General features: G+C 36.0%; 1 protein-coding gene and 1 long non-coding RNA gene across 2 annotated transcripts; both read left to right on the forward strand.

The window, feature by feature from the left end:
- The first annotated feature begins 3,262 nt into the window (after window positions 1–3,262).
- LOC140149900 (uncharacterized) lies at window positions 3,263–7,312 on the forward strand. The gene is made up of 3 exons (XR_011858768.1): window positions 3,263–3,902; window positions 5,355–5,444; window positions 6,898–7,312. It is a non-coding gene; the product is annotated as an uncharacterized lncRNA (long non-coding RNA).
- An 11,347-nt stretch (window positions 7,313–18,659) lies between these two features.
- LOC140151183 (uncharacterized) lies at window positions 18,660–26,041 on the forward strand. Its single transcript, XM_072173437.1, has 2 exons — window positions 18,660–19,552; window positions 24,694–26,041. Exons 1-2 carry the CDS (start codon window positions 19,139–19,141, stop codon window positions 25,027–25,029), a joined length of 750 nt encoding a protein of 249 aa, XP_072029538.1. The 5' UTR covers window positions 18,660–19,138; the 3' UTR covers window positions 25,030–26,041.
- Window positions 26,042–26,392: the final 351 nt, after the last annotated feature.

Below are 26,392 nucleotides of genomic sequence, written 5' to 3' on the forward strand. Positions count from 1 at the left end.
TTTTTCGCTATAGCTATAGGCCTACTGAAGTTAGCATTTAGAATCTCATCCCGATTCATTGTATCTTTTTAAATTTCTAAATTTTTACGTCATCATGTAGCGGCGAATTTTTTCTTTCTAATACATTAGTTCCGATCTGAAAGTTTAAAGCGATATTACATACTCATGATATAACGACGTTTCTGATTGGATTTGCGCCCTTTTTTGCTGGTCATAAATACCGTTTATGACCAGTACGCAGGGCATAAACAAGCTGGCGTCACGCAGCGTTGGAACCTAATTAACGCGATTCACGATTTGCTAAGTTGCGTACACGCGCATGTCACCGCGCTCTTCACACGCGGAGCGCAAGAGATGAACGCGTTGACTCCCAGTCGTTGACCACACGAGCTGCTTCCTGCAAGTAGGCCTACTCATTATCTCCCAATTTTTGAAGGAAAACGGTATGAAAATGTTATTTAAACTTGTAAACCTTATTATTTTCATTTGTTTTGGATTGCTAACAATGTTCAGAAAGTTGGGTATGTATGAACGGGGTTCATTCATAGGATTTCGGGCATGATTTAGGGGTTCATTCATATATTTTCATGACTAAACGGTTGTTTATGCCCGAGGGGCCGCTTGCGGCCCGAGGGCATAAACAACCGTTCATACATACGCGTTATATAACAGCATATGTGATTGGTCGATAGGCGGGCATAAACAACGTTTATGCCCTGCTTTCTGGTCGTAAACAAGCCGCGTCAGAACCGATGAACGCTCGCGAGTAGGATATACGCGCGTATGCTCGCGAGCTATTTACGCAAGCGAGAATGATGTACGCGATGTTCGCGCGCGTCCAAACACGGTGGACTGAGCAAGTAAACGTTCACAGGGAACTTGGCCGATTTGGTCCAGTACTGGGCCAGTGTTGGGCCACACCTGGTACCGGCGATTGGATCAACAAAAGGACCTTTCGTGTGGTCCAGCAAAAGTGACACTTGGATTGGACCATAATGCGGAGCCGCTTGCAATGGGCCACATCAAGCCACTTTTGCTGGCCCAGAGCTGGTAGTACCACGAGCTGTCTTTAAGCTTTCATAAAAATTCTAATCAATCACCGGATGTGTTTAAGCTTATAAAAAGTAAATTAGATGCCGTTTAAAAGGTTTTCATTCGTATATCTTGGCCCAAAAGCATATACATATTTAACAGAATGTTAGAGGATTCAGGCTGACCACTGACGACATCGAATAGATATGTATAAACTATTAAAAAAATCTTGTAATTTCACATGCATAAATCTCATTTGGTTTCATTTTCCGCGAGCGGAGATGTCATGTCATGCATGTCAGCTCAAGAACATGAATGATGAACATGATGTAGGACTAGGAGATATGACAATGACATATTTGTGGTAAATATGCTGACTGAATTTGAATCCACGATTAATGGAACAGTTTATTAGATCATTAGAAGACACAAGTTCATTCTGGTGAATGTATGACTTGCATTGGCATGCCGCCTTGCAATGCATTTTGGTTTATAGGTGTTCCACTCTTTTGCAAAGAAAAAGGAGAGAAGAGAAAGAGGGGAAAAGGAGAAAAAGAGAGGAGAAAGGAGAAGACAAATACTTACATTGCACATAGGCCCATGCCTAAAAAACGGACATGATTTGGTTCGTAAGTAGGCCCTATAATTATATAGGCCCTAGGCTAGGCCTGTGATTAATTTAGGCATTACTTGAAGGCGGGTCCTCGGCACAAAAATGTGAAAATTACTGCTGGCCCGTCGACATGCCTATTAAGACTGACTCTGCTTACTTCAACATCGATCCATGCTTTAATTGCGAGTCTCATCGATGCTTTAATTGCGAGTCTCAAGTTTTTAGGCCTAAATGCCCGGGGGGCACTCACATGTAAAGGTGGTACGGGTATGTGCGGCGGTCAAGGCCAGGGTCCCCTTTTCAGGCTCTCCGGCAGTTCCTTAAGCCCCACATTTGCAATATGCTCCAGAATTTTTTAGCTCCTATAATTTGGTCGATTTTAGTTCACAGAGCCCCACAAATATGTTGAAATTTCAGTTCATCAAGCCCCTATTTTGACCCAAAATTAGTCCGTGTCGCACCCCTACCAAAATTTTAGTTGAGTGCCCCCCAGGCCTAAATGTAGCTTGTGTAACATTTAAAATTTTGCAAATTGAGTTTGCCCACCCCCTTTTTTGATAGTTTAAAAATAATGCAGCAAATGGCTTCAATTGGACCGTGATTGATTTTCCAACTTCTGTGTGGGGAACATCCCCCTCAGGCTCAGACACCTCCTGCGTAGTGGATAAACAAGTGGCCAGCCATTAAAACTTGTCCACAAAAGCCCCACAAAAGACTTCATGGACTGCTCATTTCACACATTCTCGACTTTTTCAAACTAAGATTTTACAAACTAATAGTGCAAAAATGGTCCACCAAATCGCTTCAATTAGGTCTTCATTTGGCAAAAGTTTCTTACTGCTTAGGGGGAACATGATCACATCAACCCTCAGACACCCACCCTCGTCGGCATAAGTGCGACGCGATGGCCATATGTGGATTTAAAAAATTTTATTACTTTTTCTGAAATTGGGCTCTTGTTGGGCATCCATTTTTATACGCCTTGCGCCTGGGTGTTTAGGCCTATTCTATTTTGAACTGCTTATTCTGAACTGCATACGGTACTTAATTTTGTTTAAAAGCTACGGTAGGCCTATAGCTTTTTTGCATTTTTCAACCCAAATATCAAGTCACTTTTCAGGAATGCCAGCCGGGTAAAATGTGTGTAAATAAATTTTATCACCATTAGAAGCTTTGTCCAAAAGTGCTGTAGGCCTACCTTAAAATCATATGGTCTCTTTAAATCTTAAATCATGACTCTTATTGCAGCCTCTCTGCTTACAGGCCTATGTATTTACATGTATAAAAGTAGAAAAATCCAAATAATATGAATTTCATGCTGAAATGGCTTGTGGTTTGCTGGAGGTCATAGGTCAAAAACTATGGGGAGGACAAGCAATTTTTGGCGCACATTCTTGGGGCGCCTTTTAAATAAAATGCTCTAAAAAGGCTTGGGAAGACAAGCGATTTTAGCGGGCCGGTGGGGGGGGGGGGGCAAGCGATTTTTGGCGAGCCGTTTTTTACCCCCCAGGGGTGCTCATAATTATTGCACAGCCCCAGACAATTAAGAATAAAGAATCGGAACATGTGTTATTTAGTGACTTTTTAAATAAATACCGCGGTACTACAGAAAATGATATGAATAAACATTTAGATGACCAAAATGTTTATTACTTTGTATCAATATTTTATTTTGTTGTTTCAGAAAAGGAATTGAGGAATATCACATCAGAAAGTATCGTGACTTGATCAACATCATTCACAGAGCCAAGTATGAAAATGGTTACATGGTGACAGTGAAAGCAGACAATTGGAATGACTTCAAATCAACACCATAGATGTGTCACTATGTGTTCCAGTTCAAATATTGTTGAAATTGCATTGATTTTGCATATTTTCAACTGTGACTACAGGAATACATGCCATTCAGACCAACCAGGCTAGAATATTTGCATATACCGGTACTAGTTTGAGGATTGACTAGTTTATGGTTAGTCAAGCTGGACGGACTGGTAAAGGTAGATGGACTAGCTTAACGTTAGTCAAGCCGGCTTGACTAGGTTGCTCAACTAGCTTCAAGTTTAAATTTTACCACTCTGTGGTATGTGACCTCTGACCCAACTATAAGCGGAGAAACACAACTGTCAACTGTCAGAGTAAACTACTGATACTGTACTACACGTATACACTGCACTGCAGAGCAACACTTCAAGTTCTTGCCCCAATGTCCTGGAATTATATGCATCAAGATTTTGTAGAAGATGTCTTCCGCCACAATGTAAGTCTTGCTTTGTGTTGATGTAAAGTTGCAATTATTATAATATTACATCAGAAAGACCAAAAATAATGTCATGCATATGCCGGCATAACAAGCCATCAACATGCCAGTCTTTATATACATAGCAGCTAGTATACAACACTGTGATACAACATGTAGGCCTGTGTACTATTTTTTTTTTAGTTGTATTATAGCAATACATGTAGTGCCAGCAATACACCCTAGATGCAGGCCCGTACGCACGCAGGGGGGTGCAAAAGTATACAAAAAGTCCCAAAATATGACAATTTGCGAGCGTAGCGATCAAAAAACAGGTTTTTTACGCTTTTTTGGCCAAAAAAATGTCCAAATTTTTGAGGAATTTACAAAATTGCCCCCCCCCCTTGGAAAAAGGTCCACTTTTTCAAAATCAGCACCCCCCAAAAAAAATCCTGCGTACGGGCCTGCCTAGATGTGTACATATGCCCTTGCAATTGGGCCTTGGCCCTAAAAGTTCAAGCCATGGCACCATATTTTACCTTTAATGATTATTATTATAAGCACCCTGGTGGTATTGATAAGCTTGTGGGGCCCAAGTTATCCAATAGTCCAAGTTAAATTAAGGGCTGTGTAATGAGCACTGAGCCCTGAGGTAAAATTGGGTAGGGGCAAGATTATTTTGGCCAGCCAAAGGGGGGGGCAATTTTGGCACTGCTCGATAAGGGGATGACTCCCGGGTGAGGGCAAGCAATAATTGGCACACATTCATAGGGCGTCTTTTAAATAACATGCTCTAAAATGCTAAAAATAAAATGCTCTATTAAAGTGGGCCTTGGCAGTAAAGTTCAAGAGCAATTTTGCCAAGCCAATAGGGGGTGGGGTGGCAAGCATTTCTGCCATTTGAAAATTCCCCCAGGGGGCTCACAATTATTGCACAGGGCTCCCCTTAATATAAATTTATCAAAGGCATAACATATGATGATGATGATTGTCAGAAAATTCAAAACAACCCCTGTTGCAGATTGCATTGTGAGCTTTATTTTACCCTTATTTTGTTCTAAACGATTGAATTAAAACAGGAATTTGGATTGAAAAACTAGCCCTATTTTCACAATTTTGACTTTCATGAACACTTGAATAGGTCTATTTAAAGTACAGTACTGGCGGTGCCAGAATTTTTTTCGGTGACATGGCCCCTGAAATTCACTCCGGCTCCTCCCCCCATGAAGGGGAAAGTGAATTTCAACAAATTTTGCCCAAAATTGCTGCAAAAAAAAAAAAATTCAAAAATTTTTTCAAATATGACTCATTTAAATATATCATACCGTACCTTAAATTAGCAACAAAAAAAACAAAAAAATGCTATGTGCATGGTCTGCAATTAATTACTTTTTTAAAGAATAACAACTGTGACCCAAAATCTACAATCGACAGTTTGTCAAATCCCATTTTAATTCCATGAATTTTTTATAGGCTCTGTGGCTGACGATGCAACCGTGAAGCTTGAAAGACTCAACGCCAACATATACAACTAGCCTGAATGATTTCGTTCAAATACCAAAGGTAACTGAAAAATGTGTGACCAGATCGACAGCCTCATCCGGTCATACTGTTCTTTATCCTAGATCAAAATGGAGACATTTTGCATCAGAAGAAACCTCATGTATTCTCATAATCCCATGATATTTTAGACCTGAAATACGTTCCGTTTAGCATGTTTAGATGTTATAAACTGGTTCTCAGTGGCGACATCAGGAATTTTTTTCGGGGAGGGGGAGTGAAGGGGGGGCAAAATCTTCTATAATTTGCACAAAATTGCTGCAAAAAGTGAAATTTTCTGTAATTTTAGTTCAAAAACTGGGGGAGTAAGAAAAATGCCCCCTGTAGTGCTGCCACAGATTGCTTTTTGTGGGTGGCAAAGTGAATGAGTGCAAAATCATCCAATTTTGTGCAAAATTGCTGCAAAAAAGTGATCATTTTTCAGAATAAGTGGGGGTGGGGGGGGGGGAAGAATATTGAGGGGGCAAATGCCCCGGTGCCACCAATGATGGTTCTATGGCCATTATGAAACACATTTTTGGTTCTAAAAGTGATCATTTTTCAGAATAAGTGGGGGTGGGGGGAAGAATATTGAGGGGCAAGCGCCCGGTGCCACCAATGATGGTTCTATGGCCATTATGAAACACATTTTGGTTCTAAATGTTAAAACTGCTTGTGCAATTTAAGACAGTATACTACATTTGTATTAAGTACTGTCCCTGATGGTGGACTCTAAAAAATGGTGTGGAAATACATGACCAACCAAAATTTTGGAGGTGTAAGAACTTCTTAAAGTTTCCTGCCTGTTGTCATTTGTCTAAATTAAGCTCCCATTTTGAAACATCAAAAAAACATTGTTGTTGGTTTAGGGATGAAATCAAAACTCGACTGGCGGTTGACCGACTGTCCTTTTGCTATTGTTCTAAACAATGGCAACTGGACAGAACCGCCAGTCAACCGCCGGTTGAGTTTTGATTTCAGCCCTTAATTGATGGGACTATTACAGAGCCCCTGAATTGACACGGAAGAAAAAGAACTATCTTGGGGTCCGACATAGTAACTTGAGGGCCCAACTTAGTAAATCGGGTCCTGAGTTACTAAGTCGGGCCCCAAGTTACTATCTCGTGGCTACGAGTTACTATCTTGGACCCCGAGTTACTAAGTCAGGGCCCATGTTACTATCTTGGGGCGCTCGAGTTACTATCTCAGGCCCCAAGTTACTATCTTGGCCCCAAGTTACTATTTCGGGGCCCAGAGTTACAAAGTCGGACCCAGAGTTTTTTCTTCCATGTCACTTCAGGGCTCTGTACACTATACATGTATTAAACTGTAAATAAAGTAAATTATTTTGATGATCCTGAATTTCGAATTTTTCACTGGTACTTTTTTCAGAAAACCGCCAGATGTGAAAGCGGGAATATTCATTTTGCTAATTGAAGTTTAACTAACAGTAACTTTTTGCATAATTTGCTTTCAGGTGCTGATGAAATGTGACCCAACTGTGGTAGGAATAGACTTCCAACAATTCCAACTCATCAAGAAGAAAATGCTGTATATCCTGCATACATCAGCTGTGCAAAATAACGAGTTAAGCTGTTACACAAAAAAGTCATGAGAAAAAAGAACCTTGCACTAATTTTGCCTGTCAAAGATGGATTTATCTGAATCATGCACATAAAACTTTTCTGATTTATGATTTGATGCACATGCAAAATGGATCCATCAAAACTTTTGATTGTGTGACTACATTATTGTGAATATGAGTGACAAACTCATTTACCTTCCAACTGTATAACCCTTATCAGACTATCCAATCTGCAACTGCATGTATGGTTAAATTAGGGTTGTCCGGCAGGCTGGACTAGCTTGAGGTTAGTCATGTAGGATTGACTAGTTTGAGTATGTTAGTCAAGCCAGCTGGACTAATGTTACATTAGTCCAGCTGGCTTGACTAACATGCTATGTTAGTCCAGATGGGCACCAGATGGGCGAACTTAAGTCAATAACTAGTGGAGTGACTAACCTTAACTAGTCCAGCGTGCTGGACTAACATCAAACTAGTCAGCGACTAAGCAAAAGCTAGTCAAGCTGGACTAAGATAGGTTAGTCATCCTTGTTAGTCCAGCAGTACTGGCTAGCTTAAAGCTAGTCCAGGTGGGCACCATCTGCATGGCTATGGTCAAATCTTCATGGCTATGGCCAGATCCATAATCTCTGGGTCATATAAAATTATCTGGGTCATATAAGTTTTCAATATTTCAAAGGAGAATTCCCTTGCTTTCTATTGTTTTTTAGCAGGTTCAATGAACCATTCACGTATCTCCTTTTCTACCTGACAATTTCCGCTCATTTTGTGAGAACAGGTCTCATTTGATGGAAAATCAGGAAATCAGTTCACTACACAAATATTCTCCCAAAATAAGGTGGTTGAAGAGTCTCAGAAGTGCAATACAATTGTTAGCATGGTTATAACCTCTTTTAAACTTAGTCATGCAAGATATACCAAAGTATACATTTTTTGAAAGGGCCACCAGGCCTTGTGTTTTAGAATTGCATATTTTGCCTTTCCATTAATCCACTCTCTAGCTCAAATATTAATGAGCTCATTTGTGTATTTGGCCTACATGCTTGTCATTAATCCACTGTACAGCTCAAACACAATCATTGATCAACTTTGCAATCAAATTTGAGCCCTTGACTATAAAACGTTTGCAAAATCAAAAAGAAAATTTAATCTCATTTACTTTTTTGATTATGAATTTTTTTAAATTAAATTCAGCAAAATGCCTTTTATTTTAGTATTTATAAACTACAACTTTTGTTAATTATAATGATTTTTTTTTTCTTCAAACAGTGACCCAAAACAGTTCCTTTTAGTTTTAATAGTTAAAGAACATTGAAGGCTACTATTGTTATATATACATCAAAAATTAAAACAAAACTATTTTATATTATTATTAATGCCCAGATATCCGGAAATTCCTCAGATTTTCCAAACAGGAAATATATGATATCTCTGGAAGAGAAGAGAAGGCAGTATGAAGGTCAAACAACCACCAAAATGTGTATTTTACCCACACTATAATGTCATAACTCAATTTCAGCCAGAGGTGGATGTAAGGGCTTTTGAACTAAGCTCTTCATATGTATAAATATTTGCAACCTTATTCCCATATTTTGATTAACGTTTTATTAGCAGATTTATCAAGGTCAATATATTTTTATATTAACCAACCTTTATTGTGGGGCCACCTTAATTACGAAACCCGTAATTCTGGTTAGACAAAGTATTAATATCCCAGCAAACACAAAAACGTTTTATAAACGTTTTTAAGGTTGGTCTGAATCCTGGAATTATTGAAACTTTCGGACCTCATAACTGCTAAATTCTTGGTGTAATGTATATAAAAATATACATATTTAGAATGGCAAAGACTTTATCAATTAATCTGTGAGGTAAAATTTGGGCCAAAATGCCATTTTTGGCCCCAAATCCCCAAAATAACGGGTTTTTTTGCCCACTTCTATTTCGTTAAGGGATCTGGAATGAACGTTTTGAGCGTTTCGACAGTATTTTTTGTGGGACATGAGAGCACATCAGACATATCAATTGCATTCTGAATACGAAGAATGTCTTTCTGATATCAAATAATTTTCATTTTTGAAATTCACGATATAATACACATTTTATGACAAATTATTAAAATTTGATATTTTTCACATTTTTGATATAATAACAGTCCTCGAGGTAAATTTTATAAATCTAATGATATATTCTTAAAGTGTATGTAGCTGGGAGAAAAAGCTTTTTCTGGTGTTTTGAAAAAAATCCATATCTTCAATACTGAAAGGTCAAAATTTTCAATTGATCGTCGGCCTTTCATCCCACCTACATACACTTTAAGTACTGTTAAATGTCAAAATATCAATTTTAATTATTTGCCATAAAATGTGTATTACATTGCAAATTTCAAAAAATCAAAATTATTTGATAACAGAAGGACATTCTTCGTATTCAGAATACCATTCGATATGTCCGATGTGCTCTAATGTCCCACAATAAATACTGTCCAAACGTTCATACCCTTCCTTAAACGTAAAAAAAAAATTATTTATTAATTTTTATAAACTAGATAAAAATATCTAGGAGCCTTTTTTTTTTTCATTTTTTTGAATTTTGACCAACTTCACCAAAAATATTTGAAATTTAGGTGAAAATCAGGCTTTTTCATGATTTTTTTGACCATTTTGGTGCAAATTTCTCAAAGTTGGTCGAAATTCAAAAAATAAAAAATGGCTCCTAGATATTTTTATTTAAAAACCCTGGAATTATGAAAACTTTGGGCCTCATAACTGCTCAATTATTAGTCTAAAGAATATAAAAGTATACATTTTTAGAATGGAAATGATTTGATGAATTCATGTGAGGTCCAATTTGGGCCAAAATGCTCATTTTTGGAGATAATCCCCAAAAACGGGTTTTTTTATTAATTTTTAAAAACTAGATAAATTATCTAGGGAAATTTTTTTCATTTTTTTGAATTTTGACCAACTTCACCAAAAATATTTGAAATTTGGGCGAAAATCAGGCTTTTTAATGATTTTTTTGAAAATTTTGCATTTTTTGACCATTTTTGGTGCAAATTTCTCAAAGTTGGTCAAAATTCAAAAAAATAAAAAAACGGTCCCTAGATATTGTGTTGTAAAGAGTCAACTTGTGAGGGGACTTGAATTGATTTTGACTTGAGAAGGGACATGCAGGGGGAATATAAGTTTGATTTTAAATTTTCAATTAAATTTGAAATATCTGCACTTCATTGAGTGAGTCTCCATTATTTCTCTGTCATCTGTAATCTTCAGGGAGTTTAATACGATATACATTAGGAGACCAAAAAACCCCTATTCTAGTACGGGTTGTCGAGCGTTTATTATTATTTTTATTATTATTATCATTTATTTATTTATTGAAGGCTAAAATTACCCCAATGACACCCTTTTGTCATCAGCTTACACCTAATGACCCCTTTTTTTTTAAAAGAAATTTACACTCAAACAAACAAACAAAAATGCGCAAATTGTACAATTTTTACATTTTGTAGCACAGTTTTGCAGTTTTGCCCAGAAAGTTATTCAATGACACACAATTCATGCAATTCTAATCCTTTCCATACGTAATGGCCCATTACATTTTCTTGGAGCCACCACTGAATGACCCCCTTTTTGGACAAATAATCGCCTCCGGTAGATCCCTAGTCTGGTATCTTACTTTGGTACAGGTATGTCACTTTCATATTCGACTCGGGATTCGAGTGCAAAGGCGGTGAAACCACAAATAACTTTTAAGTTAAAAAAAGACTGTAAAGACCAACCTTTGTGCACTAAATACGAGTCCGGGTGGGGGTAAAATTTATCTAAACTTCATGCCAAAAATTGCAAATTGCTTTACTCTTGTCCTTGCCCCCCCCCCCCTCAACGTGTGGCAACATTTTGGGAACCTAATTTACAAGATGCAGCGTTTTATCATTTAGATGCAGCGTTTTATCATTTAAGAGCGTTGTATTTAAAAATTAGGCGTCCCATAAAACCAGGCACATAAATTGCTCAGCCCCCATGAAAAGAAAGGGACATTCAGACATTTCAAGTTTAAATGTGTGGTTTTAAGCTAGGGACCCTAAGTGTTGGCGTTTTATGCTTATATAAATGAGTCCCCGGGATTTTGGATTGTAGGCCTACACTTTCAAATAATCCATGCAGAAGTTTTATTGAGACTAGGCCTATATATAGAGGTCTAATTTTGGAGTTACGCCCTATAAGAATAGCTCAAGCTATAACACTCTCTAGCCTAGGAACACCCTATTCTGAAATTTTGAATAAATATTAAATATTTTGGTTCTCGTCCTCTCCCTCCTAAATTAACGGGATTTGTCAGATTTTTTAAAGTAGATTTTTTAACTTTTTTAAAACTTAGGAATAGCCTACTTTCCCGGGCCTACTTTACGAAAACATTATAGGCTTACAAACATGCCTAAATAAGTTTAGGCCTATTAGAGAACAAATATCACTTCCAAGAATTTTTGTGGTAATCTAGGTGATTTATCCGGCCTCAGAATCTCACATTAAAATGAAAAAAGGGCCTCCTCATTTGCTCTAAAAAGACCGAAAACTAAGCCATGCTAATTACCGGGGCTAATTTTACATTGAAAAAAAAACCCTCCCTGCCTCAACAATTCATGAAAATCCTCTGGGCGAGAACCAAAACATTAATTTTACACGGCCTATGGAAAGTTATAGGCTTATTATCAGTTTGAAGCTCTTAGGACTATATAGGGAGAGAAAAATAGGCCATATTAGGTCTATTAGGCCTACTGATACATGTTGAAATGTATCATGCATAGGCCTAGGCCTATTTAATTTAAAGACCTACTTGATAGACGTAGTATTTACTATTTGGCCTTGGCCTACTATTTAATATTCATATGGAGGCCCAACATGGCATAGACCTAGCCAGCTGGTTAGGCCCAAACCCGGGGACCAAAGAAATGATAGGTAAATTATATGAATAAAAACAGAATAAATATTATATAAAATGCTTTAAAAGTTGTATAGGCCTCCTACCTCACACAATTAATTATACACGAATCTCAGTTACAAAATGGTGAGGGTCAAATCTGGACCCGGCCCGTAAATCAGTAGGCGCTAGAGGATGGTCTAGAAATCAAAGGGACATGAAATATTATTTAGATTTTTCCCTACCGATAGGATAGAAGTATAAGTTGAAATTTAAAGGAGTATTTCGTGATCCTAGCATCCTCTTTTTATGACATTTTCAGTAGATATCCACGAAAAAAGCTTATTTCCAAAATTTCAGTTGATTCCGATTTTGCGTTTGCGAGTTATGCATGATTATGTGTATTACACTGCTCCATAGACAATGTGTTGTAATTTCGTTCTGGTGCACCAGAACGAAATTCAAATTTAACGATATTTTTGCTAAACGAATTAATCTGCAAGAAATATTTGGTACATAAACATTATGTAGCCAGAGGTATCCAGTGGTGTAAAAATCTCAACTTTTTTTGGGAAAAGTGGGGGGATGAGGCTGTGGATCACGAAATGCCCCTTTAAACATGCCTAAATATTCCTATTAAATTGTCAAAAATGAGCTAAAAATAGTAAAATCACTGTAAAAATATTCCTTCATACAATATTTATATTTACTTTTCAATATTAAACAATAAAATTTAATCTGTTAGCTTTCATTTGGTACCAAATTTGTAGCCATACACCAAGATTTGAATATAAAATCAAAGTTCCCGCAAAAGTTGCACTTCCACTAAAAATATCAATTCAAATAGCCCTAGCCCCGGGCATAGCCAAGCCTAGTCGGAAAACTGAATTTAATTGATTGTTTCGCTAGTGTGAGCACGTCACCCACCACATGTGGGCCAGATAAAGTGAGCGCCAATGCTGGGCCACACGGAAGCCCGGCCAGCGTTGGGCCAGCTCTGGCGACATTATGTGGTCCATAAGTGACACACTATATTGGACCAGTTGTGACCGACTTGGTTTGGTCCAGTGCTGGCGCTCACTTTATGTGGCCCAACCCTGGTCCAGTACTGGGCCAGTGCAAATGGGCCCTTTTACTGGTCCAGTGCTGGTGGGTGTTTGCTGTGTTTTCTTAAGCTGAATTTATACTCAATCGCTTTTGCAGAAAAGCGATTTTCACGCATGCTCAATGTTTACTTACATTTCCAGAGCGTCAAGCCGATCAATCGATTCAAATCGCGGAGGCAAAAACGACATCGCTTTTGCAAGTTGAAGAAATCTCAACTTCCCAGCGATATCGCTTGACACGTGAATGCGTCAACCAATCATATACAACCAACTGGATCTATTATTTTGCTAATTAATTTACCTTTCTCGATTTTTAACTTTTGGTGATGAATTAATTCAAAGCAATAATTATTGACAGCAACTCATGTTTTAAAAATGTATTTTGTGGCATTTAGAATATTTTAATTGTCGTCTGCAATCGCTATCGCCGTGATAAGTATAAATGCAAAAGCGACGGGCGATGCATCGCAAAATTCGGCGATTGCAAATCGCTTTTTCAAAAGCGATTAAACGCATCGCTCGGCGATCGAGTATAAATTCAGCTTTACAATTAGAATGGAAAAACTTTGTATGACGTACGGGCTAGTCCTACATCATTTTCAAAATAATGTCACAACACTCTGCAAGCCTAATTGCTTGAATGTTTACTTGATTTCAAGCAGATAGCACAATCGGAGACCAAAAATACACCATATCAATTTAATTTAGGGTACATGCCACCAAATAGCTTTCCATAGACTTTACGTGCAAAACAGGGGTCACGTTTTAAGCTATAAGTCGAGTTACGTCTTACTTTGAAATATATATTTGATATCATTTTAATCAGAACAAAATTCTGCATAACATATCTGAAAATGACACCATATTTTAGGTCTACTTTTTGAGAAAAATAGCGCTATATAAAAAGACCCGATTTTCCCGTGTTTACGTCTGACTGCTAACCGCGTTTTGACCTCGTGTGTTCATGCGCTCATCATCGTAAACATCACTCAAATTTTCGCGTTTTCTGTTCAAATTAGTAGAGATCACATTCACAAGTTCTAGCAAAACACGATTTGCAACACTAAAATTGTTAATATTGTACCGATTTTGCACATTTTTATGCAAAGTTGGGACTATAGTCGTGATAAACTTTTACCGGAAACCGCTTCACCGCGGATTTAGTGGTATGAACCCTTTAAGCTACAGAAGATAGTAAAAACACGAATTTGACCGTGATTTTAAGAAAATGACGGTCGCAAGACATGCCGTAATTTGCTCGATTTTGGTACCCGGTTTCTATTAAGCTCATGCATTGACTTGCACGGTGAATGTTAAAATTGAAATATCTCAAGAACGGAATATCGTATGACGCTGAAACAAACTTTGAAACAAAGCTATTAGATTTCTCTCTCTGTTGTTTTTAATTTGGCGTATGTTGAATTCGTGTGTTTTTGCTATCAACTGCCGATAGCTCAAATTTAAATGCGTAGTTGGCTGTCGTCTTTATCTGCTGAACGAGATAAGGAGGCACACCACTGACGTTAAAAGATTTCGCAATCAAAAAGTGCAACCCGTAAAATAGTCCCCGTAATACGTCGAAATTGAGCTTATTTGTTTCATTTTTTCAGCCAATGTGTGTCTGAGATACGTTTCTTTGATGCTATATTAAACCTGAGATGGGTTTTATGAAATTATGTGCAGAAAAAAAAACCCAGGCTGTTCTGGCGGACTAATCGCGCAAATCATGTATCGATGTAAAATCTCAAATTAAGTTTTCAACAGCTTAGAAATCACGGGATGCGGTAAAAATGTCAAATTGAAGATTGCATCAAATAAAATGATGTTTTCATTTTTGTCTGCTGAGCACAGAATTCCATAGAACCGTGTGCTCCTGATCGAGATATATTGATATTATACAATAGAATTAGGCCTACCGGTGCTATATCTACTGAAGTTCAAATTGAAATTTCAAGCAGTGAAGATTTCTTTTAAACCTGTTTACTTGCTTAAAAAAACGTTTATTTTTGACCGTCATAATTATTGGAAAATAAAATGACAAACATCCATTTAATCTGAATTAGGCATCTCTTCAATAGATAGCAAAAACACGTGGATGTAACAAAATTATAGGCCTATCGAGAGAAAATATTATAACGCTAAAAATTTTTATTTCGATCTTTAGCAGATAGCACCGCTATTACAACAGTAAAAACATCGATATATTTCGTTATAGGAAATAACAAAATGCATTAAATTTGAGCTATCTTTAGTAGATAGCAAAAGAGCAAAATATTGATTGAAATAAACGAAATGCTGTCGTACACAATTTATAATTTAATAATATTCTGACTTAGGATTGTGAACAAAAGTTTTTCAGTACTGTCATTTTAGAAATTGAGAAAGGTTTAATATATTTTGTTAGGCCTATCTACTGATGATAGCATTTTTAAACCTAATGAAATAATACAAAAAAAGAAGGAAATCATAAGACTTAGCATGAGACGAGTCAGAAAGATCATTTGGTATATTCTTTTTATATTTCATGTTTGTTTGTCTGTCTGTCTGTCTTGTTTGTTTGCTTGTTTGTATATTATCTACCCAAGATACCGTTTACGATGCGATTTGCAAATCACCCGCTGCGAAATGCATCATCTTCTGTGAACACGCGCGAGCCCACTTACGGCATGCATCATTTACGATCTGCATCATTTTCTCCGAACACGCTCGCAAACGGCTATCTTCTGAAGATAGCATTGCGGGCCTAATAAAACATCAAAAATATTTCACAAATTTAGAAAACATCTGTTAGGAAAGTTTGTTTTTGATGTGTTTTGTTTGTTTGTTTGTTTGTTTGTTTGTCTGTGTGTGGGGGTGTGTGTGTAAGCACTTGGGTTCTGATGGAACCAGCTTCTGAAGCAAAATTCTCAAGAGGATTTGTAAGAACGCAGCATTGTATTGACTGTTACTTTATAACTAAATAGCATGCGAGACCCGGGGCGAGACCCAATCATAATAATAATAACAAGAAGAGTCTTTCAAAAATACAGTTTACGGATCAGGTGCACAGCAGCTGAAGGGAGTATCCCATCATGCATTGCAGTATATCTGCTTGCTCCATAGCAAATGTATACAACATATAAACAAGAGCCGCTTAGATATTGAGAGCTATGGAGTTTCAAAATACTTTAAAGATCATATTTTTTCAAACAAAAGTGGATCAGGTGTATAGTAATTTGTTCCAACTTTCCATTTTCATATCAAACCTACTCTGCACTGATCTTACAATAAATTAGTGATTTGAGGCATAAATGATACCTACATCCTGATTCTATGAGTGTATGTAAGGGATAAACTGTGCATATGAGGATGTGGGTTCAAGTGTGGGAAATGTTCAGTCCGTGAACAAAAAGGATCTTGAATGTTGCCCTATTTTCCGGTTTGAGTGTTTTTGGGACAGAATTTAGTTTTAGTATCAAAATGTGTCCCAAAAATGAGGAAGAACAGTAACGTGCATAGTGCAAACCGTGCACTAAAAAATTAGGATCACGTGCGGATCTATTTATAGCAAAGGTGATATGCTTGTATCTTCCTCATTCATCGGTAATTCATTTTGCCCTTCGGTTATCTCTGAGTATTACCTCTAATTAGACTTTAATTGGCAGGTTTTATACGTGGAATTAACCATGCTTTACACAAGTTTGAACGGTACTGTATAGAGAAGGTAGTGACTGTTCTACTCCCAGAATTCCAGAAAAATGCAGCACTAATTAGGACTAAAAAATATTATACTGTTTTGGCAAATGAAACATAGCTAATCAGTTTTGTAATAGGGCAAATATTTTTTAGTTTTACGGTGTTTTTCGTAGGCTGTTACCATCAAGCCCAAAGACTTTTACTAGGACTAATTTCAGATTATGCAATTTAAATTTTGGAAAATCTTTTATTTTTAAATCTCTTTTACATGTATAACCAAATATCAAAGTTAACATACACCATTAAATTTATATGAGCAAACTCATAGCCTATACTCCAAATTGTGAAAGTTTAGATTTGTTCCAAGTCTTTGAATTTTGTGACTAAAATGGTATAAGATATGCAAAACAGTTATTGGTATCTTTCTCCTCAAATTGCAAAACTAAATGTTGACTTTTATGGCCATGCAGTTAACCAACTAAAGCTCTTAAGATTGAGCTATCATCATCATGATCATTGGCAAACCAGTATAATTGACATTATAAACTATACGCAGCAAACACAAAACAAATATAACAGTTTAAGGGGGTACTACACCCCTCGATAAATTTGTGTCTATTTTTGCATTTCTCTTCAAAAACTAATAACACAGTGGTAACAAAAGTTATGTATATTATAGGGGCAAGGATTCTAATTACTACACTGGAATTTCAGTGACCCAAGACAAGCGGTTCGTTATTTATGATAAGAAAAGAGGTACCGCAAGAATGGTACCGCAAGAATGTACCTCATTTCCGATCATATATACTGAATCACTGAAATTCCAGTGTAGTAATTGGATTCCTTGCCCCAATAATATATATAACCTTTGTTACCAGTGTGTTATTACTTTTTGAGAAAAATGCAAAAATAGGCCTAGTCACAAATTTACCACAGGGGTGTGGTACCCCCTTAAACGGTTTAAAGACGTTTACTGGATAAGTTCAACCTCTCACTGAGATGTGTCAAGCAACGATCAAAGATCAGTAGATAGGCAACTCTCTGCACATTGAGATCCACATTTTCAAAAATGTTATACTATTTTTTATGACATTTAAACATATCAAATGGGACTTTAAAAAAAAATGACAGACATCAAATTTGAAGCACAGGTTTTTTAAATATTGGCACTATTTGAAGCTATTTGAGGAACATTTTTTTAAATATAAACATATAACACCGTTATTAACATATATAATTCTCTTAAAATTTTAAAATTAATAATTTAACAAATATTTTAAATTAATATGTTTAAAATGTTAAATACTCGTTTTTGTTTTTGTTTAACAATAATTTTGTTAGTGAAGATTTTTTTTTTTTTTTTTTTGTAATTAGGCCTAATTATTGCCCCAAAACAAGACAAAATTCGAATTTGTTGCCTTTTTAGTCAATATTTAAAAAAGACCAATATCACTAGAAGTGAGTCTCTATATAAAGTACGTAAAAATACACAAAGACCAATTTTTAACATTTATAGTAAAAAATATAGTACGGTAGCACATCCTATATAAACAATAGATATTTTTAACTAATCAAAAATCAATAGCAAAAATGTTCTTTTTAATCAAGAAGAATGTTTTTTATTGTTTGTTACAGTCGCCCGTGATTAATGTTTGCTTCCGTCATCGACCGATATCAAGTATTCCAGTCACAATCCTCCATTTGAAGGTCCCCATACAATTGTATTCAACCAAGTAAGTAGTAAGCTAACAACTTACTTTGTTACGTAGTCCGATTAGTATGCATGCAAGTGTGTAAGCTCTCGCCTCTCTTGCAAAGTAAATAATATTCCCAATTCAATTGTATTATTCGATACCACTACTGATATGAAAATCGTCCATGATGAATTTGTGATTCCTTCCTTCCTCTTCTGTCACGGGATGTCACGTTGCGGACTAAGGACTCTTTACCTGCGTGATGGAGTGTGTCATTAACTTGTGACTGACGTTGTCTCATCATTGTCAAGGGTTGTTGGATCAATTATTGGTAAATTAGTGCTTATACAAATTTTGGAGGAGCTTTCATGGATAAGTGTCCGGATAAGTGTTTATATCCGAATTGTCATGCCGATTGTCATTTTGATACGGTGACTAGTCTATCGTGTATATAATGAAGGGCTAAATGGATGTGGCCGTCTGTGATTAGAAACAGTTGACTCGTGAGTTGCAAGCAGCAGTCAACAGTGAATGTGTCTTGGTGCAGCTATATGAAGAACCACAGTCACCTGCTCCATTTATAAAGTTGGGAAATATTTACTTTATTAATGTGTTACATTTGGCAATAATTTTACCGAATATCGCACTTAGCCTTGGAGTCCTCGTGTAATTTGGACGTCACGAGTTACCAAAAAGCGACATAAAACTATACTTTAAAGTATAGACAACTGAGAAATGGAAGAAACAAAACTCATCGAAGCAAAGCTCAATTTTTCGAACAACAACCACATTTGCCTGCCACCTAAGAAGCCACCAAGAAAGTCTTCATCAGAATATGTGGACAGTGACGATGAACTCACTTTACAGTATGGCACACAGATTACAGGAAGATGTTATTCATATTCGGAAGAAAATGAAACATTTGACATCATCAAAGAGACTGCAGATAATGTCAACCCCATTGAATGCCATTCTGATGGTAACACAGACTCGACAATAGAAAACGTAAGCATACCTAAGGATCGACCTAAGCAGGATGATCGTGCTTCTTTGCTGCAGCCAAGTGATAACAGATCTACTTCTCCTGCGGATATGAAGGAACGGAAAGTAGCCCTGGAAAAATCTATCGCATGGTTGCGTCAAGAACTGGTAGGTTTACCGTTATTTTCATTGTTCATGTAGTTCAGAGGAACGGAAACCGAAAAATTCCAATATTTAGGCCAAAAATGGCATTTTTCATATTCAATTTTAAAAAGTCACATTTTTAGCATGTTTTTATTATTCCTCCATAGTTCCTAAATTGCTCACGTGTACTTGTAATACTTATTGGTATTCTTGGATTTTGTTCATCTTTATATATTGATTTCATTACAGAAATAAGTGTTGAAAATTAATCGTTCTCCCATTTTTGCATTATATAAACTTAATTACACGGACGTACGTTAGGTATCCACGTGCTGTATAGCTACTCTACTGACTATCATACTCCTGATTCCAGAAAAAATACAGCACTAATTTTTAGAATAAAAAAAAAATTATCTTGATTTACCAAATGAAACATAGCTAAATCCTACTCATTAGCTCTAACAGGCAATGATAAAAGTCAAATTGTAATATTTTTGCAATCTGATGGAAAATGGGCCAAACACATGCAAGTTTGCATGTTTTCTTACTAGTCACAAAATTTAAAGGCAAAAGTCTAAGCATTCAAAATCTAAGAGTTATCTCATAATATTAATTTGTTTATGTTATTTTTGGGGCGCCCTCTACGGAGGCGTCCCACAATATTGGCATGTACTTGTGAGTAGCTTCTAATTTCAGTCTTACTAGATTTACTCCGCAATTGTTGTGCTATTTTGCTAAAATTATGCCCTTGCTCAGAAATAAATCCACAATATGCTTGGATTTGATTTTATTATTGTTTTCTGTTATGCACAGGATAAAATGGTGTGCGTATATTCTTTGTTTAAAAGACAAAATTAATGGATTTGTAAAAACACCAAATAAATCGAGACCTTTGACCTTTGTAACCACTTTGACCTTTGTAACCAGTTTACCGCCTCTTAGAACCCGATAGACGGTGACCAACACTATAGATTACAATAGCCTAATCTGAATGGCATAGTCCAATAAGCTCAAATAAACAATCATAGTGCAAAATTTGACCTAACTTGCAGAGTATGAGTTTTTGTACCCAAAGTTTCAAAGTCAGGCATCTTATCAAGATCAAGATAGTGATAGTGACATAACAATTAACACGCTTATCTTACCAAGGTCTTATCTATCTGCATGGGGTAATTGGAAATTATGGTGTAGCCTATTTGTTTTAAGGATGAAACAACTGGCTCCTTTTGCATGGAAATTAGAACAATATCGGGTTCCCCTTAAAATGATAAAATGATCAGACCATAAATCTTTTGTGACTGTTTATGACATTAATCAACAAATTATGCGGATCCTAGATGTGTCGAGGATGTTATGTTTATGAACAAAACGTTACGTTTGTATTTTCAACATTGTTAATCATTGCTACGTGTATGTTAACAAATGAAAGTTCTGTAATTATTTTAATTCTTCAATGCTAAGTTAGTAAGTATTCTTTTGGATATCATCAAATTGTAAATCTCTAGTCAGATTTTCAGTGTGTTAACAACTATGTATCAAAGATGTTACGTTCATGTACAAAACATTAACGTTCTTATCTTGTAAACATTGTATACCCATATAGCTACTTTTGAAGAATGAATGTTCTGTAATTGTCTTTTATCCTTCATCTCTATTAGATTTTCAGTGTATTAGCAAGTAGATGATGTATATGTATCACAGACGTTATGATGTATATGTATCACAGACGTTATAATTCGGTTATACATTCATAAAAACTTTTCTTTTGGTCAACATAGGGGTAGATCCTCTTCTATACTATCCATCATATACCCCCCTGCATAACGAAATTCAACAATATTCAATATCCAAAGCAATATCATCACTACAATATGCCCCAAAATTGAACTCCCCCCCCCACATAATCGCAAATTGACACGACAGCTTCATTCCAATTCAATTTATTTCATCCAAAACGGTCCTGTGATACACCTTCCCCAATCAAACACATTTGTCTTGCATTTGATCATCTTCTACTCTTCCCTAGAAAAAATCATTATGATACCAAATCCCCGGGACCAAATCTAAACACCATGCCATGGAATTCACCATATCACGTCCAAGCTCACATAATTTGGGCGCCCCATTCCTTTTTAAAGGAATTTTTATTGGTAATTGGTTATGAAAACCTGAAATTAATCTTTGTACAAGTCTTTGGGCTTGATTGTCACAGCATAGAGAAAACGCATTTGAGCCCTTTATTTTAAAAAAAATTAACCAAATATTACAATTTTAGACTTTCATGCATGGCCAGTTAGAACTGAGTCAACTGACTAAAGGATTAGGATTTAGCTATGTTTCATTTGGCAAAACATCCTGGTTTTTTTTTCAATTAAATCCCCTCCCAATAATGAGTGCTGTATTTTTCTGGAATAGCGAGTAGAGAACCAGTGGTAATGGCAAAACTACTAAATTTTGACATAAGCCTACATGCAGGACTATCTGTATGGGTATAGATGGCATGGCAATACGCAGTGGCGTAGCGTGGCACAATTGACTTGAAAATTTAGAAAATCCCATAGAAGTTGCCGAAGAATGACTTGTTCCCCCCAATCAGTCCCGGTGCCCCAAATCATGGTTGGTGCCCCCCAATCATGGTCGATGCCCCCAATAGGATGACTCACGTTACGCCACTGCGTTTTAGCAGGAAAGTTGAGTAATACTTGTGATGTAAGCTTTCATTTGAGGGATGTTTGACATAATTTAAGGAGGATTTCGTGATCCTATCCTCATTTTGTGACATTTTTCAGTAGATATCCAAGAAAAAAGCTTATTCCCAAAATTTCAGTTGATTCCGATTTTGCGTTTGCGAGTATATGCATGATTACTTTTTAGTATGTGTATTACACTTCTCCATAGGCCACTGTTGTAATTTCTTTCTGGTATACCAGAACGAAATTCACATTTCACGATATTTTTGCTAAACGAATTAATCTGCAAGAAATATTTGGTACCTAAACATTATGTAGCCAGAGGTATCCAGTGATATAAAAATCTCAACTTTTTTTTGGAGAAAAGTGGGGGGATGATGCTGTGGATCACGAAATGCCCTTTTAAATGAAAGTTTACATCATAATAAACTTCACAAAAAGTAACACAGTCATTACAAATAGCTTCAGAAATATTCATAATATTTTTAACATAGAAAGAAAGGCGTATTTGATTATGTCAAACATGTCAAAAGAAATAATTTGTTTGTTTATTCTGAATAGGCCTAGATGAACAAAACTCGGCAAATTGTTACGAGCTGTTACGATTGTTGATCTGAATTGTTGAGAAAGAGGATTGCTCATGCGCGGTTCATTAATTTTAATAGTCACATAAATTTGATTGAATTCTTAATAGTTATGAATATTATCCACCATTATTGGATTATTAGTGAATAGTTGTCATCATTTACAATCATAATCCATGATACTTTCTCACTTTTCTTTTTTATCATACAAAAAGTAACACAGTCATTACAAATAGCTTCAGAAATATTCATAATATTTTTAACATAGAAAGAAAGGCGTATTTGATTATGTCAAACATGTCAAAAGAAATAATTTTTAAGATTAAAAGATAACAGACATCTATATTATTTTATAATATGATCTTATTAATAATTTAATCCTTCATAATATAACGTTATAGAATTACGTGAAATAAAAGTTAAGACTAGTCGGAAGGGGCATGATCTAGAGGTGTTTGTACTAAAAATTGAGACACATAAAGCTGACACACAAGAGGAATGGTATAGTACCATAGAGGAGATCTAACGGCTAGATAACGGATGCCATTTCCTCACCATGCCCATGGTTTTTCTAGTGAGGGGGAAACGCCCAACATTTTCGTTTTGATATATTGTTCGAACATATAAGAACCGCAAGCAAGTAGAAAAAGATATATGGTTCCTGCCATCCCGCTCACCTTAAGGTTATACGAGGTATTGTTGGTCGAAGCAGCCAAACAAAAAATCGATTTTCATTATCTGAATCAATATATTATTAAAAATAAAACTTTGATGTTTTGCAAAAGTTCATTCTACAAATCATATACTTTGAAAACCTGCTTAATTTATTGTTGTTAATGAGTTATGTACGTTTTACAAAAGTGTTGTTGTTTCAGCCCTCTTTACAACATAACTCAAGAACCACAGGACCTACAAAAGAATATCTGTGATATTTTTATATAATTCTTCTACACGCTCGCTATGAATTGAGCAATGCAATATTTGCTAAAGCTCACTACCATTCGCAAGATGCTGTGAACTACATTTTTGTTGCTGCTTCGACCAACAATACATCGTATTTCCTTACATTGAACAGATAATCCTACGTATACACTGTTTAATTCAGTTTGTTTAAATCAATAATATAATGTTTTTTAATAATAATAATACATTTCTTTTTAATAATCGGTAACATTTCTTATAATGTGCAATTAATGAAAGAAGCGGGATGTGCCACCATTTATTGGTCTAAAAACTTTGTAACGATTTATGATATTTTGGGGAAGTCTTTATGATTTGGTTTGACAAACTTTACACAACCTACAATAATTGTCGAGTGACTTTTTTTCTTGTTCTTCCTGGTTCACAATAATATGCTATGAAACATTGCAAGTTTATTTTGAATGGAGATTGCAACTGAGATGACGAGTGACAATGAGATGACAATGACACCGAGATGACCCATAACATGAGATGACATGTCTGTACATCATGAGAGCTGTCACATGGCACGTCAAGGCTGTGTTAATGTCCAAAATGTGGGTACTGTGTCATGTGTCAATCTTAGTGTCATCACAGTGTCATGTGTCATCTCATTGTCATCATGTCATGAAACCACCGTGTTCATGTCCAAAATGTCCATATGGCAGCTCTCATGATGTACATACATGTCATCCCATTGTTATGTGTCATCTCATGTCATGTGTCATCTCAGTGTCAATCTCAGTGTCATGTGTCATCTCATTGTCATTATGTCATGAGAGCTGTCAAATGCCACGTCAAAGTGATAGACAGGTAGCGGCCGGGTAAAATGTCGTTGAGTCAACAGGGGTCCCTTTTCTAAAATTGTGTTCCAGGAATATAACGATTTCATAAGATATATAAATTCAACATGTTTTTTTTAACCTTTCAGCTGGACATGCGCAAAACAGACCAAACTCTCATTATGCAACTGATGAACATTCAAATGAAAATACATTCATTGAAAACAGAAGTCTTCGCTGACTCTCCACTTCTACCCCGTCGTCCTGCATTTCAAACACATATTAGCAAACCATCTGAAGAACTCTTTGATTATATCACCGATGAAGATATCATTGATGAAGAGGAAACTGAACCGGACGTGGAAGAAGAAAATGGCGAACCCGTCGCATGGCGCGAATTTCAAAGAAGACTATCCTGCAGACGTACTTTCTCAAAGCGCGGGAAACTACCTGGGATAATAAAAACAACGAACACGAAATCTTGAACCAATTATACTATGATATAGCCAAAAGATGAAACAGCACTTTGCAAACGTTTTAAATTTCACATACATGTGAAATTGTGTGACCCATGCGTCGAAACACGGCACCAGTTGCTGAACATCCACTAAAAGAAAATATCTGGGAAAATATGTATGGAAAAATAGAGAACATGATATTAAAGAAATTTGTATTACTTAATGTCACATAATATATAGCCAGCAAACACATTTTTTAAAAATGTTATAAACGCATCTTGGTTTTGGTCTTAATAACAGTTCGGTCTAAACTGTTGTCAAAATGTTTTTGCAAAATATTTTTTTGCAAACGTTTTTGCAAAATATTCTGTCAACGTTTAATGACATTATGTTAGAATGTTTTGCATAAAGTTTTCAAAAATGTTTTCTAAATGTTATTAAAACGTTTTATACCTTTTATATAATCCCATATTTGAGCGTTTTCTGTAAAACGGCTTGTGTTTACTGGCTAATTAGTATTCTGCAGCCGACATCAGAGATGCAAAACGGTTGCTCTATCATAGTTCAGAAATATCAATTTACTTTGTTGGAGATAACTACAGTGTTTGGGTCACATTCATATACCGGAAGAAATTACAGGATATTAATATTTAACAGATATACATAATTTGAAACACATCAACGGATGTAAGGATGTCTTCGTCCGTTTCATATTTCAGACCGGATTGACTATATGAAGTAAGTTTTAATTCCACCATGGCATCATAATTATCGTCAACGTAGACACGACGGGGTGCTCCAAGAACTTTGGCTCGAAATCATTCTCTCATCAACAATTCTTCTGAACTCTGAAAACAGCTAGATAGGTCAACCTCCAAGGAAATCTAACGTTCCTTTTTAAAGAATTGTTTGTTTATGGTCTCATACCCAGCAAACACAAAAATGCTTTGGTCTTAACCCTGGAATTATGGAAACTTTTGGGCCTCATAACTGCAAAATTGTTGGTCTAAAGTATATAAAAGTATACACAGATGATAAATTCATCTGTGATGTCAAATTTGGGCCAAAATGCTCATTTTGGCCCAAAATCCCAAAAACTGGTTTTTTGTCCCACTTCTTTTTCGTTCAACGTAACAAAAAAAATTCTTGGGCAAAATTTGTTCTTTTATTAATTTTGAAAAAAAAAAACTAGATAAAAATATCTAGGAAATGTTTTTTGAAATTTGCAACTAACATGGTAAAAATGCTCAATTTTAATAATAACATGTAAATGTCAGGTTATAAAGGTCATGGAAACGGTTTTTTTTTAAAATGAAATAACACTATACAACAACATTTTAAATACGTTGTCAAAATGTTATTATAAAATGTTTTTGCAAAATATTTTGTC

Source organism: Amphiura filiformis, chromosome 4 (genome assembly GCF_039555335.1).
Source record: "Amphiura filiformis chromosome 4, Afil_fr2py, whole genome shotgun sequence".
NCBI classification, from domain to species: Eukaryota; Metazoa; Echinodermata; class Ophiuroidea; order Amphilepidida; family Amphiuridae; genus Amphiura; species Amphiura filiformis.

Bases quoted from the DNA above. Each gene is read 5' to 3' on its own strand.
- LOC140151183 (XM_072173437.1), top strand. From the start codon at position 19,139: ATGGAAGAAACAAAACTCATCGAAGCAAAGCTCAATTTTTCGAACAAC. The intron at 19,553-24,693 runs GTAGGTTTACCG...TTAACCTTTCAG, and splicing joins CATGGTTGCGTCAAGAACTG to CTGGACATGCGCAAAACAGA.